Raw genomic sequence first — 20,602 nt, 5'->3', positions numbered from 1 at the left:
GGAAGCTCTTTTGCTTTGTTGTCCCGGTGTTAATTTAGTTTTCAATCCAAACACCAACACTTGTATGTGGCCTTGGGACTACGACTGCCAAGGTAAAGAAAGTTCTAGCACTGAGCGACAAGAAACACCTCCAACTCTGCCTACTCTGCCTCCTCGGCCGACTCTGCCTACTCTGCCGTCTCCGCCTACCCTGCCGCCTCCGCCTACCCTGCCGCCTCTGCCTACTAAGCCAACTCCTGCAAGTCGTCTGATAGCTGTACCAAATCAACTACCATAGTCTTCATCCCACAGCAGATTTTCCTCATTTTAAGAAGAATCTTAGAGGTAGAAACCGAGAGAATGAAGCATATACAATATAAATTGTAAATAATTATTTAATTTTGTCAAAATTATGTTTTTAATAAATCAAAATGATCATAACAATTCAAAAACACAAATTAAAAGTTTTATTGAAAGTAAAATCTAAGTAATTTCTTATCTGCAATAAGCAATTTTATAATTTTAATGTACAAAAGTAGTCATATCCAACCTAATACCGATAATCCAAAATCATCAGTTGAAACGGAAATTTAGGATCATTAGATTAACAAAACTAAATTTTACTCTTATTAAGACTAGAAGCTTTTCAATATTAAAGTAATAACTGATTGTAAAAGTCATCAAAATAAAAACTTTACTTGGAACCTGATTTTTAAAAGAAAAAGCAAAAATTTTTTAAATATTTATTGCCAAGACCACTTTAACTCTGTAACATTGACAATTTTATTTCCAAATCACTTAAATTTGAAGGTTTCATTACTTGTTCACCAACGATGCTAACATTCAAAATTTTAGAGAAATAACCAAAGTTTTCAATTTGAACGAATAAAAAAGTTCCAGTTTATATTAAATTCCGTAATTTTAAAAATTTAAATTGTAATCGAACAAAGCTTTAAAATTTTACTACCTCTTAACTTATTTAGCATTTATCAAATATGTTTAATTTCAAAAGTTTGAAGTAAAGAAACAATTTTTTTTTGTAAATTTTTGTTTTCAAGGAGGACCAAACATTTAAACCTCTGTTATTTAAGTTTTATAACTTTGACAATTGTAATCCTAGTAAGTGGAATCTTGCTTTTGCTTTGTTTATCAATTGTGCTAAATTTAAAAATTTTAGAGCAAAAAAAAATGTACACCACTTTTTATCCGAAATCAGGGAAATTCAGAGGTTTTATTACTTTCGGCCTGTGTATTATCTTTGGCAATTTTCTTAATTTTTGAGTAAAACACAAAATTTGTAGCAATTTTCACTTGAACGTGACAAAAAATTTCACTTACTTCCAGATAAATTCAGTAGCAGTTTGTGTGTTTATAAACTGTGATTAATTCTAAGATTTTCGAGCAAAAATGAAATTTTTAGAAATTTTTTTAGACAAAGCAATAATCTACACAACTTAAAACAATCTACACAGTTTAAATCGTAAACCAACAAAATTCCGAGGTTTTACAAATTTTGACTTTGTTATTTGTTGTGCTAAATTCAAAAATTTGGAGCAATACACAATTTTTTTTGAAATTTTCGTTTTCAAGGCAGATCAAACGTTTACCACCACACGGTTAATTAAATTCCGTAAATCTGTCAATTTGATTATTAAAAATACAATTTATTATCAGAGCGATGATGCGATGACGACGATAACAATTGTATTTTTGATAATTTTTGTCAACACCAAGATTTGATTCAACATCTGACATTTAAAGGTTTTATTACCTTCAATCTGTTTAACAATTTGCACTAAATTTTAACATTTTTGACCAAAATACAGAATTTTTAGAAATTTTCAGAACGAACTAAAAATTTCGGCTATTTTAATTCCGTGACTGTTAGGATCATCAATCAGTGAAATTTGACAGTTTTAATCAAAAGGCAGCAAATTTTAGAGGTTTGATTAGTTTTGACTTGTTTAAGACCTTTGCTAAAATCCAAAATTTTTAAACAAGACAGAATATTTAGCAATTTTTATCTTCAAGAGAGACCAAATACCACCACTGTTAAATAAATTCCATAACTCTGACAGTTTCATTCCTAAATTAGTGGAATTTGAGGGTTTTATTGCTTTCAACCTGTTGCTAAATTTCAGAATTTTAGAGCAAAAACAATTTTTTTTTTAAAGTTCCAGTTTTTACCCGCTTTTAAGAATTTAGGTCGTAATTTCCACAATTTTAATTCCAGAACAAGGAAATTGAATTGAAGGTTTTTTTTTGACCTATTCATCAAATATACTTAATTTTAAATTTACAACAAACTGAGCTTTTGGAAATTTCCATTTTCAATTTTCAAGACGAACCAAAAAGCTGCACCAAAATCTATTAAATTTAGTAAGTTTGTCAGTGTCAATACTGAAGCAGTAAAAATTGTGGATTTTGCTATTTTTAACTTTTTTATAAATTTACCCAAATTCCAAAATTTTACAAAACAATTGTATTAGAAATGTTTATTTTTAAAAAAACAAAATATTTCCACAATGTTTTGTGAATTGCTGTTATTTTGACAATTTAAGTCGTTGAGCATTAATGTCTTGAGATTTCTATTAAATTTTGAGTGCAAAAAACAGAAAAATTGTATTTTTTATTTTAAAAACGAACCAAAAATTGTCAGATAGTTTTGTAAAATTTCGTAACTTTGGACGTAAAATTTGTTTTTTTCAGAATCGTAGACTTACAGTAAGAATTTTTCTAAATTCTAAATTTTTGGAGCAAAAAAAAGAGTTTTTAGAAAATTTCACTTTGAAACGAACCAAAAGTTTCGACAATTTTTATGAACTTCTGTAATTTTGACCATTTTAATTCAAAATAGTAAAATTAGGAGGTTTTATTACTTTTGAGTTATTAATCAATGGTACTAACTTCCAAATTTGGGGACAAGAAACCGAATTTTTGCTATCTGTGTTGAATTAGCAGCTATAAGTTTATTTTTGTATTTTTCAAATTATGGATTTTTGCCTTTGTACGTACGAAAAATGACATTTTACAGACCGGCCTCGTACACAACCCCAATTAACTTTGATTTACAAAACTCGCACTAATTTATCACTTTTTATGTCTTCCAGATTGCTTCCGCCGCAAGATAAGAACTTCAAACGTTCCCTCAACTCTCATATCCGGAAAGATTTTATACATGTGCTCTGTGTATATGAAAGCAGGCAGAAATTTTACTTTAGAATACGGTAGGATTTAAGGCTTTTATCGGATGTCGTGGGTAATATAATCCGTCTGAAAAAATGATGAAATTCAACCTCAAAATAAGAATTCCTCATTCCGGAACGTGAGAGATGTGAACAAAAGCAGAACAATAAAGAAACGCATAGTGATTTAGCCTCGGTGTAATATTATCAAGCGTGCTGTTGAAAGGATTGTTTAAATTTGTTTAGACAGTGGTAAATTTTTTATCAACCGGCGAATATTGCGCAATAAAATAGATCTCCTTTGGCTAATAAAATCCTCCATGAATATCTGATAGGCTACGCATTAAAATATTTTCAAGAAAATTCGTATCGTAAAATGTTTATGTGCTGTCTGTTAAACTTGCAATTTATTTAGATTCGGGAGTTTCGTAACAAAACTAAATCGATGCTAATGTTTTGGCAAAGACATGGAGCTGTGCGACGTTTTAATCGTTTTATTTTCCATATTTACATACTGTAATGAAACTGTTTGAGAAATGTACATTTCGCGTATCTGACAGAATCCACATCACAAATCAAATCAACTTTCGATGCAACTTTCTGTCAAAGGGAATGAGATTTAAATACGAACCAATTTCGCGCTTTAATTCTATCCATGTGAATGTAATATTAGAGGTGTAATCACAGCAGCCGAAAAGCAATTGTTCGCATAAATCCTCTCCCGTAATAAAATATCTTCGTAAAAAAGCCCAAAAGGAATAACTTTTCGTCGCTGGAACTAAACCAATTTAAATTTATACCGCAAATTCGAGAGATATGTGTGTATATTTTTCCGTCGCACGCTAACTGATCCCGTTTTTGCTCATTCCGGCCAATTAATTTAGTAATGGTATCCTGCGGGATCTCGTCCTTTCGTTGCTGTATTTTTTTCGAGCGGCTAAAGCCAGCTCTACTTTTTTATGTTTCTGTAGCAATTATTCGGGACTGCCTTAGATGCGACAAATAGATGGATCGAGATGAGAAATGGGACGGAAACTAAGCGAGTTTCAGCGATTCTCGTAAATCAGAATTAATGCCAAGATAAATTTCAGCCAGCACTTTGAATCATTTACGTAGTCGATGCGCATAATGGATAAGTCACCTTGAGTGGCGGCGGCCGATTTACTCTAATTTGTAGAAATTAATTAATTGTAAAAAAAATTATAATGGAGCACGTTTCGGTGGCATTCATTAATGCGCTTCCGAGCTTGTAAAACGCTGCCGGAATTTTATTATTTGGGAATTGTATTGCGAAGACACATTAGAGTTACCTTAAGCCAGATGAGACCTTATGACAGAGCGCCACTGTTAGAAGTAATTGATAAATTTATTCTAGTTCAAATGTGGCAAAGTTGTTGTAGAGTTGGCTGGAGTCCTATTAATTCCGAAATGTATGAGCCTCAAATTTATATGGCTAATAAATTTAATAAAGTTTTGATGAAATTTATATTTAATTGGAACATCTATACAAGTAACAATTTTCTCTGATGTGCTGTGGTTCAAGCGGAAATTCATTTCGTCGTTTAAATGATATATCAATTTCCTTAATTATTATTTTTGTAGGATATTCTCGGATTATTCGAAACTGGTTACACATCGAAATGATAATTTTAGGTCCTTTGGGTGGATTATTTGTATTTGTAGCAATTTAATTAGATTCTCTGCGTTCCTTAAAATGTTCACATTATTTGAGCATGTTTTAATTCAGGGTAATTTTTGGCTAAAAAATAAAATTTTCTAAACATTTTTCTTTAATCGAATCAAACTTTTTCACAATTGTTTATTTATTTTGGTAATTTTTACAGTTTTAATCCCAACATAGTAAAATCAACAGGTATACTACTTTCGACTTGATTATTAACTGCGCTAAATTTGAAAATTTTAGATCAAGAAACATAACTTTTTTTTTTATTTTCAATAGGAACCAAAATTTTTCACCACTTTCTATTAAATTCTCTAACTATGACAGTTATTTATTACCATAGACTTCTTTGCCACCTGTGCAAAATTTCAAAATTTTAGAGAAAAAAAACATTTTTAAAAATTATTATTGCCAAGACGAACCAAAAAGTTCCACCACTTTAATTTCGTATTTTTGACAATTGTAATTCCAAATCGATTAATAATAATTAATAAATTTCACAACTTTATTACCTCCGACTTGTTAATCAATTGTGCAAAATTATACAATTATTAACTTTGAAATAAAATTTTCAGAATTTTTAACTTTGAACAAATTAAAACTTTACCCAATTTTTTGATAATTTCTGTAGTTTTGACAATTTTAATCACAAATCAGTGAAATTTATAGGTTTGACTATTTTTAACTTAGTTATCAGGTGTGCTAAATTCCAAAATTTTAAAACAAAAAACACAACACTTACACGTTTTGATTTTCAAACGTATCAAAAATTTCCACCACTTTCAATTAAATTCTCTAATTTTGCCAATTTCAATCGCAAACTAGCAAAAATTGAAGGTTTTGTTTATTTTGAGTTGGTTATTTACTGTATTAAATTTTAAAATTTTTGAGCAAAAAACAGATTTTTTACAAAATTTGTATTTTGAAAAAGAACCAATATTTACACCAATTTGAATTAAACTCTGTAATTTTAACACTTTTAGTCCCAAATCAGTAAAATTTTGAGATTTTATTAGTTTTAACATGTTCACTAACTGTATTAAATTCTACAATTCACGATTCAAATATATAATTTTCAGAAATTTGCACAAAATTTACTACAATTTTCTATTAATGTCTGTATTTGTTTCAGTTATAATCCTAAAACAGTGAATTTTACAGGTTTTACTACTTTCGACTTGATTATTAACTGCGCCAAATTTGAAAATTTTAGATCAAGAAACATAACTTTTTTTTTTATTTTCAATAGGATCCAAAATTTTTCACCACTTTCTATTAAATTCTCTAACTTTGGCAGTTTCAATTGCAAACCAACAAAAATTGGACTGGTTTCGAATTTGTTATTACCCCTATTGAATTTCAAACAGAAACAGTATTTTTAAAAAAATTCATTTTAAATGAACTAATATTTACACAACTTTGAAATAAATTCAGTAACTTTAACAATTTTAATTAAAAATCAGAGAAATTTGTAAATTTGTTATTACCTTAGACTTCTTTGCCACCTGTGCAAAATTTCAAAATTTTAGAGCAAAAAAAACATTATTAAAAATTATTATTGCCAAGACGAACCAAAAAGTTCCACCACTTTAATTTCGTATTTTTGACAATTGTAATTCCAAATCGATTAATAATAATTAATAAATTTCACAACTTTATTACCTCCGACTTGTGCAAAATTATACAATTATTTACTTTGTAATAAATTTTTCAGAATTTTTAACTTTGAACAAATTAAAACTTTACCCAATTTTTTGATAATTTCTGTAGTTTTGACAATTTTAATCACAAATCAGTGAAATTTACAGGTTTGACTATTTTTAACTTAGTTATCAAGTGTGCCAAATTCCAAAATTTTAAAACAAAAAACACAACACTTACACGTTTTGATTTTCAAACGTATCAAAAATTTCCACCACTTTCAATTAAATTCTCTAATTTTGCCAATTTCAATCGCAAACTAGCAAAAATTGGAGGTTTTGTTTATTCTGAGTTGGTTATTTACTGTATTAAACTTTAAAATTTTTGAGCAAAAAACAGATTTTTTACAAAATTTGTATTTTGAAAAAGAACCAATATTTACACCAATTTGAATTAAACTCTGTAACTTTAACACTTTTAGTCCCAAATCAGTAAAATTTTGAGATTTTATTAGTTTTAACATGTTAACTAACTGTATTAAGTTCTACAATTTTTGATTGAAATATACCTATAATTTTCAGAAATTTGCACAAAATTTACTACAATTTTCTATTAATGTCTGTATTTGTTTCAGTTATAATTCTAAAACAGTGAAATTTACAGGTTTTATTACTTTTGACTTGGTAATTAACTGCGCTAAATTGTAGAACAAGAAACATAATTTTCACATAATTTTGGTTTCAACACGTACCAAAAATTTCCGCCACTTTCTATTAAATTCTCTAACTTTGGCAATCGCAATCAATCGCAAACTAGCAAAAATTGGCGGTTTGACTAATTTAGACTTCGTTATTTACTATGTTAAATTTCAAAATTTTTAAGCAAGAAACAGAATTTTTACAAAATTTGCATTTTGACGACGAACTAATATTTACACCACTTTGAATTAAACTTAATTTTTAGAAATTTTTATTTCCAAATAGGCCAAACATTTTTACCAGTTTTAATTAAACTCCGTTACTCTGATAATTTTACTCCTAAATCTATGAAATTTGCAGGTTTTATTACTATTGATCAGCTTAACGTTTGTACTAAATTTCAACAACTTTATGAAAACGACAAAATTTTAGAAATTCTTATGTTGTTTTTTGGGCCCCCGAATTTTAGATCTAATTTTTAGGGTTTCTCAAGTCTCGAGTTACTGAGGTTCCTAAATTGACAAATTTGGAGGATTAATGATACATTCTTTAGGAATTTTTTAGTATGCTAAAAATTAAAAAAAAAATGCGAATTTTTTTGATTTCTCAAATTCTTATAATTTTTAAAATTACGTAAATTTTTCGTATTTTTTTTGATTTTCGATTCGTTACTTTTCTAAGTAATTTAGACTCCTTAGGTGTATTTTAAACATATTTTCAAATTTTCCATAACTACACACTTATATTCTTGAACCTTTTAGAATTTTCTTCATTTCTTACTACTTTCAAGTTTAAAATTTTAGGATTTTGTTTAATTTCTGTTTTTCAAGTTTTTTGAATTTTCGATTTTGGGTTTTCAGCTTCAAATTATTATTATGAGTTAAAAGTTAAATGTTTTGTATTCTTCAATGTATTTTTTCATGTTATTGAATTATCAGATTTAGAGATTTGCTCTTGAAATATTCTTGTATTCTTGCCATCTCAGGTTTTCAGATTCTGAAATTCTTAAACTTGCAGTTTAAGCGTAAAAAGTCAGTTTTTCAGGTTCTTTATGTTCCAAGTTTGCAGGCATGTAAGTCTAAAAGTTTTCAACAAATCCAAAAAAAAATAGAATTAAAAGAAAATTAGAAAATTAGAAATGTATTTTTCCTAATTTCAGCTATTTCCGTATTCGTTTTGAGTGCGTTAACAAACTGCTTCCGCATCGATTGCGTCAACAGCTTCGTTGTCATTCAAACGTCAAAAAAGTTTGCAAAAAAATAAATTCGATAGAGAAATTAGAAAAAAAAGAGCATAAAAAACCCATTTTATAAAACTCAATAGCATTTCAGTGGTGTTTTAATATACAACTTATTTAGCTTGAATTTTCATCTAGAACAAAAAACTGTGTGATCAACCAGTTATTTCTGGTTTAGTTGGTGCCACGGCTCTCTAGCAAACGCCGCAAACTGCAATCTAGCCCAAAAATCTCTAAATTTGGAAAATAACCTAAAAAAAAATTTTTGAAATTCGGGCCCCCGAATTTCAGATCTAATTTTTAGGGTTTCCAAGTTTCGAGTTACTGAGGTTCCTAAATTGACAAATTTGGAGGATTTAAGATACATTCTTTAGGAATTTTTTAGTATGCTAAAAATTAAAAAAAATGCGAATTTTTTTGATTTCTCAAATTCTTATAATTTTTAAAATTACGTAAATTTTTCGATTTTTTTTGATTTTCGATTCGTTACTTTTCTAAGTAATTTAGGTGTATTTTAAACATATTTTCAAATTTCAAACTGCTTCCGCATCGATTGCGTCAACAGCTTCGTTGTCATTCAAACGTCAAAAAAGTTTGCAAAAAAATAAATTCGATAGAGAAATTAGAAAAAAAAGAGCATAAAAAACCCATTTTATAAAACTCAATAGCATTTCAGTGGTGTTTTAATATACAACTTATTTAGCTTGAATTTTCATCTAGAACAAAAAACTGTGTGATCAACCAGTCATTTCTGGTTTAGTTGGTGCCACGGCTCTCTAGCAAACGCCGCAAACTGCAATCGAGCCCAAAAATCTCTAAATTTGGAAAATAACCTAAAAAAAGAAATCAAATTTGACCTGAGAAACTGGGAAAAAATTTGAAACTTCAGATAAAAAAAAACAAAAAAGGAAAATAAAAAGTGTGAGTCTAAAAGAGCCTTAAAATTTAAGAAGCAAATACCTGAAAAACTGGAAACTACAAAACCAGAAAATAAAAGAAAATGATATTCAAAATCTATGGATTTCAAAACTAAGAATGTTGAAAAACGAGTTTTTTTGTAATATAAATCACAATTCTTCGCAATTTTCTCAAGTTCAGAAACCTACAAAATTCGGATACTTTATTTATTCATTACAGTTCTGTAAGAGACCCTGAAGGGCTTCTAAAACCGATCCTTTAAGCTCATTCGACCCTTCACTGCCTCTTTCACATTTGTTTGAATACAAATTGAGAATTAATCAATGATCAAACCCGAGGACTAAAAAGTTTATAGATGTATCTTAATTAATCATTTTCTCCGATCGCCGTATTATAACGCCCCAATAACTAATTATTTTACATTTTTTTAAATATATCGCTAAAAAAATGGTGATGGCATTTCTCCTCCCAAAATCGATCCCGTCATCATTTAATTGTTTTTCATTTTTAAAACGTCTTAAAACGGCGAAAAGTATTCTTTGAGCTGCCATAATAAGAGTCGACTTCTCCCCCGAGAAAATAACTTTTCTTTGCATTCTGAATTTTTTATACATGTTTATTCTTTTAAATATAAAAAACATGAAACAAAAATCGTCGAGCTTCCAGAATGATAATCAAGTTTGACGTGTTTTTTAGTGGAAGAAATGTAATGTAAAATAACAAGAAGTTAATTCCAGTCTCCTGTAGCGCCGGCCGCAAGATGATTAAACGATAAACTTACTGATGATGGTCAAGTTGACTTTAATGTTCCTTGTAGGAGTTTGTTTAAAGTCGACTCGGCAGTGATAGATTCCCCCGTCGGTGTCTCGGACACTGTCCAGTGTAAGTTTAGCTGGATTGTCTTGATAGCGGAAGTAAGCCCGACCTCCCAAGACACTTTCGTCATGCCAGTGCTTCCCTTGCTCTGGAAGTTTATCCCTTGAGTCGAACCTGGAAGGATGACAAAGAAATAGATTAGTCGAGCAAAATCCTCAACAAATAGCAACAAGATCGTTCAGTGCGATTGCAGGCGCTTGTTTAGTGACCTACAAAAAGTCTTTGTAAGAGAAGAATTTCATTAAGACGGCTTAAATAGAGACTTTAATTATGCCGCGTAATTGGGGCACTATTTGTGTTGAAAACATAACGTGCCAATTCATCCAAATAACTTCGAATCTTTCCGACAATTCCGCTCGCTGGAATGGAAGCAAGAAAACAAAATAGCAGTACGAAGCATATTTTATTCATTGAATTGTTCAGCTTTGTGATGAATTTAATTTGCTTTATTTACGGTAACTTTGTAGTGATTTTAGCAAAAGTATGGAAAGCGTGGTATTAAAATAATAACGACGTAATTCCACTTGAAAGCCCGTCAAATACAAACAAATGGAAAAAACTAAACGCATTAATTTAAAAAATTTAACATCAGACAGTTTTTCTACCAACATGGAATGGGAATTAAAATGTACGATTTAAAAAGGTGCTTTGAATTAATCTCTTAAACTTTTGAATTTTAGATATTTTTGCTATTCTCTGTGTTCTAAAATTCTTGGCCAAACGATACTTCACTCTTTTTGATTTTGGTTTCAAAGTCGGGATTTGTTTACGTTTGCGCCGACGCTCAATTGCAGTCACATGACAGCGCGAACATAAAATTGAAAGCCAAAAGTCCGAAGAGGAGAAAACTCTCAAACGCTTTTCAGTCGAAACTGCATCTGAATTTTTGAATAACAAGTCGAAAGAATTAGAAAAAGAACGGTCGAGAAGTTGCAACGCTAGCTAAGTACGGCGCGGCGCGTTTTGCTCGCTTCTTCATAGCGAGACAGAGTGCTCTAAATTTAGTAAAGTCTGTTGCCTAATTGACAATTTGATTAGACAAAACGGCCTTTTAGGCTGTGCCGAGTCTTTTCACTATTAAGTCTTTTGATTTGCAATCCAACAGGCTGTTAAAGAAATGTTTTTAACGGAAACTGCCTAATTTTCAGAAATGTCAAAATTTTGACAATTATTTTCTCACCAAAAATCTCCCTAGGCGATGTTGCCGGTTGTAATGCAAAAGAAGATTGCGGTTTTGTTGGTTTAAAAAAAAAAAGGACATAACCTCAAATTTACGCTTCATGGCAAAAACTTTCTGCTGAAACGTTAAGCCTGGACTAAACTGCTGCTCAAAGTGTTTTAATGACTGACTAAATGTAACAATGGTTATTTCATGACGATTTATTAGCATACCACCACTTTCAAAGTTTGGCGCCTTTTCCAGGTTTTAACCTAAAACTGTCAAAACTGTGCGGGCGACCTCCGTTAATTTGAGTCAAAGCCGCCTAGATCACAAATTAAAATAATCACTCCGTATAATAAGAGTGGGAGAAACTTTGAGAAATTTTGACAGTTTAAATAAATGCGATTAAAAAGAGAATTTATTGAAGTGGAAGTATATTATGTAAGTTTAATAAATGTCACTTTAGTTAAGAGTTCAGTTACGCTCGAGCGGAACGAGTGTTTAAAGTACGAACGTCTAAAGTACTTTATATAATTGTTATTACCTACCATACTTTTTCTACGATTTGAAATGCAAAACGACCAAATCAGTGTCTAACCAACTATTAATTTCATCAGTGGTTAAATCCAACCCGTCACTAAACTGCCACTTTAGTCACGGGTGACACGATGTGTTAAAAACGTCACTTCGTTTTACTAATGGCAACTAAAAACGGCATCTTAAAACGGAAGTAGAAAATAGTATATTATGTAACAAGTTTTATAAATGTCTCTTTAGTCGCGAGTTTATTTAGATACAAGCGAAATGAGTGTTTCAAAGTAAGTGTAGATTAATTTATAAACGTCTTACATACTATACTTTTTTCACGACTACTATAGTAAAGATATGTTACACCAATGTATTGAAATTACAAAATTTTTGTTATGTTTATGTTATTTTTGAGATTAAAGTGTCCTCTTAAGCATTTAATAAATTGCCCATAAAGACGATGGTTTGATCCGTTCAGATAAGTACCTATTATATTACTAGTGAGATTTTGATATGTAACTATCCTATTGTAATATACAATGTTTTATCGACACCTGCAACATATACAAGAAGCTCTTAATTTAGCACAGTTAATAAATGCTAAATCATCAAAATTGCAAAAGTAGTCTGAAATTTTTTGAAAATTTCGGTTAGTTCAAAAAATTAGAACAAAAAAAAAACATATTCTTATATTATCAAAATTACAATTTATTCCCAAACACCAAATTTTGTCAAAAAATGCTGACGCGCGTTTCGATTAGCAATGAGCGATGATTAAACTGAGTTTAACTGAATAAATTGTAATTTTGAAAATTTAATACCAAGAATTGACCCAATAAATTTTCATATTCTTATATAATTCTAAAATTTGACTAAAATTCTGCTTTTTAATACAAAATTTTTGAAAATTTTGGGTCATCCGACAGATAAAATTACCCCAAATTATTCTTTCTTGTCCTAAAAATTGGTACTGGCAGAATTAATAAGTATCTAAAGAATGGTGCATTTCAAAATTTTATCGTCCTGACATACAGGGTGATTTTTAAAAAACGGCAGGCGTTGTAGAATTTTTATTTATGAACCGATTTCAAAAACAAATTAAATGGTTTTTAATTTACTATAAACTAATGATTTTAGAATTTTTCTAATTGTCTTAGTATCTTTTGCGCGTTATTCAACTTTCTTATTTTAAATTGGCACCCATATATGTTTTTGCATAATTTGGAAGATATTAATTTTCTTGATTCAGGAATGTGTAATATGTTCTACTTTACAAAAATATTTAAAAAAAAAATTCAAAAATGAAAAAATTTAGGCAACATAAGTTAATAAAATCTAGATGCGTGCTGTCAAATAACACAATACCGCTATTGTAATGTCAAAAAGCAGCAAATAACAGAAAGAATTGGCAATCTTTTTTAAAATTATTGTTTATTAAATTAAATTATTATATATTAAAATACTATTGAAACGACATCCCGTTTTTTTCATTGCACAATTGACACCATGCACCTAGATTTTCTTAACTTTTATTGCCTCTTTTTTTCAATTTTGATAATTTGTTTAAAAATATTTTTTTTGTAAAATTAGAACATATTACACATTTCTGAATCAAGAGAATTAATATCTTCCAAATTATGCAAAAAAAAAATGAGTGCCAATTTAAAATAAGAAAAAATCCTAAGACATTTAGAAAAATTCTAAAATCATCAGATTATAGTAAATTAAAAACCATTTAATTTGTTTTTTTAATTTTTGACATCGGTTCATAAATAAAAATTCTACAACGCCTGCCGTTTTTTAAAAATCGCCTTGCATAAACTACCAAAGTTACAGGCTTTAGGAAAAATTTGACAATTGTTGATTATCCTGTTTATTAATTTTTTTTAGATTTTGTTTGTTTCAGTGCAGTTGTAAACAAGTTAAAAATGGTAAAATTTTCCCAAATTTTAATATTTTAGAATTAAATCGGCCAAAGTTAGCATTTAATACAAAACTATACAAAACGGCTCTGTAAAAACAACTTTCAAAAATTTTTGTTTTGTAGTTGAAGAAAGTCATTTTTCTTAGAGTTTTAAAACGACAATTTTCAAAGTTTTCAGAATTTAATAGATAAGAAAAAAACATTTTGGTTTGTTCTGAGAATAAAAATTGTTAAAAATTCACTTTGTTGCTTTAAAATTTTGCAATTGATCGTAATTGGTGAACAAAATTAAACATGATAATGTCTCCAAATTTGACGACATCAAGGCTAAAAATGCAAAAATTACCAAATTTAACAGAAAATGTTAGAACTTTTTTTGTTCGACACAAACTAAAAATTTGCAAAACAAGAAAACCCTCTATCACCCCTGTATAACAAAAGTACCCTGTATAATAAAAAGAACTGAAGAAACAGTTTAGATAAATACAATTAAAAAGTAATCAAAAGAAAAATTCTAGAATTAATAGTATATTATGTAGCAAGTTCGATAAATATCACTTTAGTCAAGCGTTTATTAAAGTACGAATGTAGAATAGTTAGTTTTAAACGTGTTACATACTATTACTATGCAATCAAGTAATACTAAAAAAAATGTTACTCTTTTCTCAGTCATCATCAATCACTGACGCTTGATCAAACTAATTACCTGTTCCTTGAGTTTCTAATCTTAACATCTAATTGTTATTTTCTTCTTCTTCACAGTCTATGTTTTCTGACCCCGAGCTCTAGATATTAATAACTAAAAGCACCATCTTTTACAATGAACATAACAACAAAGTTGTACGCAATTTGAAGCTTAAAGTCTCAGAACTTTGCAAGTGTCTGTATAATACAGACAAACAACAAAGAGAACGCAGTCACAAATTAATATAGCTGTACTTACAATCTGCGACATTTTCTTCGTCATCAAGAATGAAAATTTTTTGTTCTAATTTTAATTATGTCTAATTTGATAAATTCGTAATTTTGTGTAGTCGCACATTGTTTCAAACTGACTTATTAAGACGTTTCAAATTAAAGTGAAAATGTTGAGTGTGGTAGAAGCTAAAACGTCTAGAGCTGTAATAAAATACGTTTGAAGAACTAATATTTACCTTAATATACGCAACCCAAAACACGCCTTTCTTTGTCTAGTTGTAGGATCGAAATTTAATTTCACAGTTCGGAAGCAGAAAAATATTTTTTCAAATTTACATTTCGTACAAATTAAGAACTGTCCCTGCGTATCCCCCACATCCGACTTTTGCAATACCTGCTCACTGAAGCCCATCGCATAAGCCAACAGGTCCAATCTGCATAATTTGAGGTCTGTGTTGTGACAGGAGAGACGCTGTTTGTCATTATAATGTTGCAGGTCTGTGCCGAACTGACACAGTGAAGCATCACAGAATCAGGTCAGAACGCTTGGGAGAAATTACGCGTAACCTTTGTTACCTCACTGTAATACCTCCTTTTCATAATAAATGAGATAATTATTGTGGCTATACTTTGATGAAAGCTTTGTTACTCTTCATCGTAAATAAAAATTGAATAAAACATTTCGGCGAGTGAGTTGTTGAAGGCACTCGTTATTTATTTTTTCAAGTTCGACTTGTTTCACACCACGACATTTCCTGTTATTTTGTACAGATTATTCATGAAACCGGTGCTCTTGTTACTGCAATAAAACTAATTTGTTGTAATTAATTTTATCTTCTTGTATTGCCTTCAAGGAATACTTTAAGGCAATTGCTACATTTAGTTTCAGGTTACACTTTAATGTTCGATAGTGATCGCAGTTAATACGGTACCTGCGGCAAATAAGACCCTATTTTAATAATAAAATTAGTACAAAATAGTTATTTTTGTATCAAGTTGCGAAATTATACTGCTTTACGTTATAGGTCGAGTTTGGACAACAGGTTACTTTTCGTACGAGTTGCATACACGATTTTTTCCACAATAAATGCGTCAAATGACAGTTCAGACAAGAACTTCACAAAAATTACATAAATACGCACTTGTGCCCAAAGGCGTGTCAAACTTAAAACGACAAACAACATTTCAATTTTATACAGGGTGTCCCAGAACTCGCGCCCCAGAGAGAAAGGGCTTATGGAGGCAACAATTCTGAACCAAAATTTTGAAACCATAATTTTTTAACTCAAAAAATAACCGAGAAAAGACAAAAAAAACTGTAGCCAATCCCGAAGCCGAACAGAATTTGAAAATTGGTAACTATGGACACATACTATCATCCATTGGTCAGTTAAGCATTAGACTCTCGTTGCCTAGGAAATTGGGATGGCCATTTACTCCACTTCTCGAATAAGCTTTTGGGATTGGTTGTTAACTTTTTATCAGTTCTCGAATACTATTAAACTTAGTCAATTTTTGTTTTGAAATTTACCATCTGTATTGCTGTCGGCACCATCCCTTGCTCTCTGGGGCGCGAGTTCTGGGACATCCTGTATAGTTATTCTGAATTAGGTGGACTTCATTTCCCCCAGGTACCGTACCTCGATTTTATTAAAGCACCTGAATATTTTATATTTCAAAAGCAATGCATGATGTAAGACACGTTGTGTCAGACCACGATTTCTAATTTGAATAATTTCATTATATTATCGATAATCCGCCTGACTAAACGTATAAAACGTTTAATAGCCCCACTGCGTTTATCTAAACGCCACATTTATGTGCGTAATAAATTTAAAATTAGCTAGGCAAGGGTAGTGTGGTTCTAACAGTAAATTTACACAAGGAAATAATAAGGAGATAGTGTTTTGACCTCAAAATGGCCCTCAACCCTCAGTGTCTTGGCTGCAACTTCTGGAAAATTTGCAACAAGGTTTGATGAAGGCATTTTATGATATTGTCTTTTAGATTATTTTGTCATTTGTAACAAACTAGGGCGTTATCAATCATTTTTATTAATAACAAATACAATTCTATATCATTTGGAACAACAACTATTAGAAAACAAGCCATGAAGTTTTGAAGCTGTTTCTGTTGCTTAAAATATTTGAAATTTGGTACAGACAATAAACAAGTTTACAATAGTATTCTGTCTATATTTGGAAGCCCTCGCGTTAAAACTACCAGAATTACAGATTCAAACCAAAAATCATGCAATTTTTTGGCTAGTCTTGAAAATAAAACATTCTAAAATCCGTTCTTGTTGCTCAAAAAATTTAGGATCTTTGAGAGACAGTCAGTGAGTCAACAACAGTTACCTGTTTAAATTTCATGGCCCTAGCATCAAATATACCAAAATTACAGAACCGAATCGAAATTGTAATAAAACCTTGTAATCCTGTCTGTTGCTCAAACAATTTGAGATTTGGACAAGACAGCCAACAAGACAAAAATAATGATTTGTTTAAATTTCATAGCCGTTGTGTCAAAACTACCAAAATTACAGGTTTGAATTAAAAATATTAGAATCTTTTGGCTAGTCTTAAAAATTAAAATTTCTAAAATTTGTCCTTGCCGCTCAAACAATTTGGGATAAAGGAGAGTCAACGTGTCAAAGGCAGTAATTTTTCTAAATTTCGTTACCTTATCGTCAAAACTACCAACATTACACGTTCGAATGAAAATTTTGGAAATTTTGGGCTCTTCTACTTGAAAACGAAAATTTCTAAAATCCGTCCCTTTGCTAAAGAAAACGAGATTTGGCACAGACGGTCAACAGGTCAAAAACAGTAATTTGTTCAAATTTCATAGCTGCCGCGCCAAAACTACCAAAATTACAGAAATTTTTTGCTCGTCTTATAAATGAAAAGTCCGTTTCTGTTGCTAAAAAAGTTAGAAATTAATTTGGCACAGACAGTCAACAGATCAGAAGTGATAATTTGTTGAATCTTTATAGCTCTCGCGTCAAAAGTACCAGAATAACAGGTCCAAAGGAAAAAAATTAAAGATTTTTGGCTAGTCTTAAAATGAAAATTTTTAAAATCTGTTCCTTTTGCTAAAAAAAATTGACATTTAGCACAGATAGTCAACAAGTCAAAAATTGTAATATGTTCAAATTTCAAAACCCTTCTGTCGAAACTACCAAAATTACAACTTTGAATAAAAAATATTGAAAATTTCTAAAATCCGTCCCTATTGCTAAAAAAATTTAAAATCGCTGATAATGAACAAACCAAAAAGAGTAACAGCTCCAAATTTCATTGCCATAGGGTCAAAACTACTAACATTACAGATCCTAAAGAAAATATTGTAAATTTTTGCTGGTCTTAAAATTAAAAATTTTTAATATCCGCTGCTGCTGCTCAAAAAACTTAAAATTTTTGATAGTCATTTAATAAGCCAAAGACAATAAATAGTTTTTACAAGTTTCATAGCCTTAGCATCAAAACTATCAACATTACAAGTTCGAAGAAAAAATTTTGGAAATTTTTGGCTTGTCTTGAAAATATATTTTTTTTAAATCCTTCCCTGTAGCTCAAAAAATTTCTGACAGACAATTGATAGGTCTAAGACAGTAATTTGTGCAAATTTCATAGTCTTTGTGTTAAACCTACTAAAATTACAGGTCCGAATGAAAAATATTATAAATGTTTGGGTCGTCTTAAAAATAAAAATTTCTAAAAAAAAAATGTTGTCAAGTCAAAGATAGTAATCTTTATAATTACTTTATAATTAATTTTATTACCTTAGCGTCGAAACTACCAACACTACAAGTTCAAAGAAAACATGTTGCTCAAAAATTTTAGAATTTCTGACGGTCAACAAGTCCAAAATAGTAATTTCTCCAAATGTCATAGTCATCAGCATCAAATCTCCCAAAATTACAGGTCCAAATGAAAAATATTAGAAATGTTTGACTCGTCCTAAAATAAAAATTTTCAAAATTCGTCCTTTTTGCCCAAAAAGTTTTGCATCTTTGACAGAGAGTTAATGAGTCAAACACAATAATCCGTACAAATGTCTTAGCTCTAGCATTAAAACTATTAAAATTGCAGGTCTAAATAAAAAATATTTAAAATTTTTAGGTCCTTTTCTGTTGTCCTGTTGCTCAAAAAATTTGGAATTTATAACAGACAGTGAACAAGTCAAAAATAGTGATTGCTTCAAATTTTATTCTTATAGCGCCAAGATTAACAAAATTACAGATCTAAATAAAAAATATTGGAAATTATTGGCTCATCTTAAAAATGAAAATTTCATAAATTAGGTTTTGAGTAAAATGGAAAAAAGTAAGAATTTGTTTATCCCAAGGCAATTAATTTGTAGAATACAGGCTGTCCCAGAACTCGCGCCCCAAAAAGCAAGGAAGAGTGCCGACAGCAATACAAATGGTAAATTTAAAAACAAAAATTGACTTAGCTTAATAGTATTCGAGAACTGACAAAAAATTAACAACCAATCCCGAAAGCTTATTCGAGAAGTGGAGTAAATGGCCATCCCAATGTCTAATATTCATCTGACCAATGAATGTGTATGTGTCCATAGTTACCGATTTTTAAATTCTGTTCAGCTTCAGGATTGGCTATCGTTTTTTGTCTTTTCTCAATTATTTTTTGAGTTAAAAAATTTTAGTTGCAACATTTTGGGTGAAAATTGTTGCCCCCATAAGCCCTTTCTCTCTGGGGCGCGAATTCTAGGACACCTGTATTTCTGAATCCTGACCTGATGTAGCAAAACAGGCTTTAGATTCAGAATCAGACTATTTTGATTTAAAAATTAAAGTGCTCGAAAAATAAATAATTTTTTTAGCCGATATTTCCTTAGCACACTTTTACCGCAAAAACGGGGATTTTTAATTGGCAAACATTTTAGTACAATGTAGTTCATTAGCAACACATCCGTCAAATTTAAAAAAAGTTTACCCAGCCACCTCGAATTTCCACGGGAAAAAACGTGGAAAATATTCAACAAGATCGAATTCTGTTTTGACAGTGTGATAGATGAACGAGGTAAAATAATCACACCATTCTCGTATTTCTATCCTAGTTGAAATCGTTACGATAGAATGCACTTAGACTAAATCGAAAAATCCAGTTTGCATATGCATTTCCATTTGGACTTCTTCATCGAGAATGAATGGGATTCCTTATGAAAAACGCCTAGTCATTTGAATATTATTTCAAGAAACTCTTAATCGATTAACTCTTTCCTAAACAAAACGGAACTGACGTCTGTAAAGTTATTGTCAATCAAGACAATACTCCTTTCACAATCTAAATTCATCACTAATAGCAGCGCTTGTCAAAGGGAAATGAATTATCACCGAGATCGAGCAAACGCACTGGAACTTCCCTTAATTATGCGGCGACACCCGAAAAAGGTGATTGATTCAAGGGTAGCGATGATAGCCTGCTAACGATGTATAATTTCAAACACGTCCACTCAACACACAATAATCAACACGTTAAATTTCAAACATGACGCTAACATGTTGTTATTCTAATTGATCCCCATTCATCGAGCGGGTTTAAATAATTTAACGAAGGCAAGATATTCATCGTGTTTCGTTAAGCGAAATACACTGTACTTAATATTGCTAATTGCATAGAGCATGTAGTGCGGCTAATTACTTACGAGTATATGGGGGTTTTACGATTCTCGCCGTCTTTAAACCATATCACTATGTGCATTTTGTCTCCAGCGACGGCGGGAATTATGTCGCAGGGGAGTTTGGCCACACCGCCTTGCACTGCTTCCACTGAGTACGTAGCACTCGCTGAAAAAGAAAGAAGACATGATTAGAAACCAATTCTGAT

At 30.4% G+C, this 20,602-nt stretch overlaps 1 protein-coding gene across 3 annotated transcripts in view; it reads right to left on the bottom strand.

The window, feature by feature from the left end:
* The window catches only part of LOC148180391 (protein turtle homolog B-like), a 524,867-nt gene that overhangs the window by 220,626 nt on the left and 283,639 nt on the right, over window positions 1-20,602 (bottom strand). For all 3 annotated transcript variants that reach the window (XM_088049704.1, XM_088049705.1, XM_088049707.1), the window contains exons 2-3: window positions 20,421-20,562; window positions 10,121-10,329 (exon numbers count right to left, since the gene is read on the bottom strand). In XM_088049704.1, the coding sequence (XP_087905830.1) occupies window positions 10,121-10,329; window positions 20,421-20,562 (351 nt within the window). The remainder of the gene's footprint in view (window positions 1-10,120; window positions 10,330-20,420; window positions 20,563-20,602) is intronic.

The sequence above is a fragment of the Gnatocerus cornutus genome, chromosome 1, assembly GCF_029298725.1.
Source record: "Gnatocerus cornutus isolate USDA-ARS CGAHR chromosome 1, icGnaCorn1.1, whole genome shotgun sequence".
Lineage (NCBI taxonomy): Eukaryota > Metazoa > Arthropoda > Insecta > Coleoptera > Tenebrionidae > Gnatocerus > Gnatocerus cornutus.
Note: the sequence above shows the minus strand (reverse complement) of the source record. Positions and strands in the feature narration are given on the sequence as shown.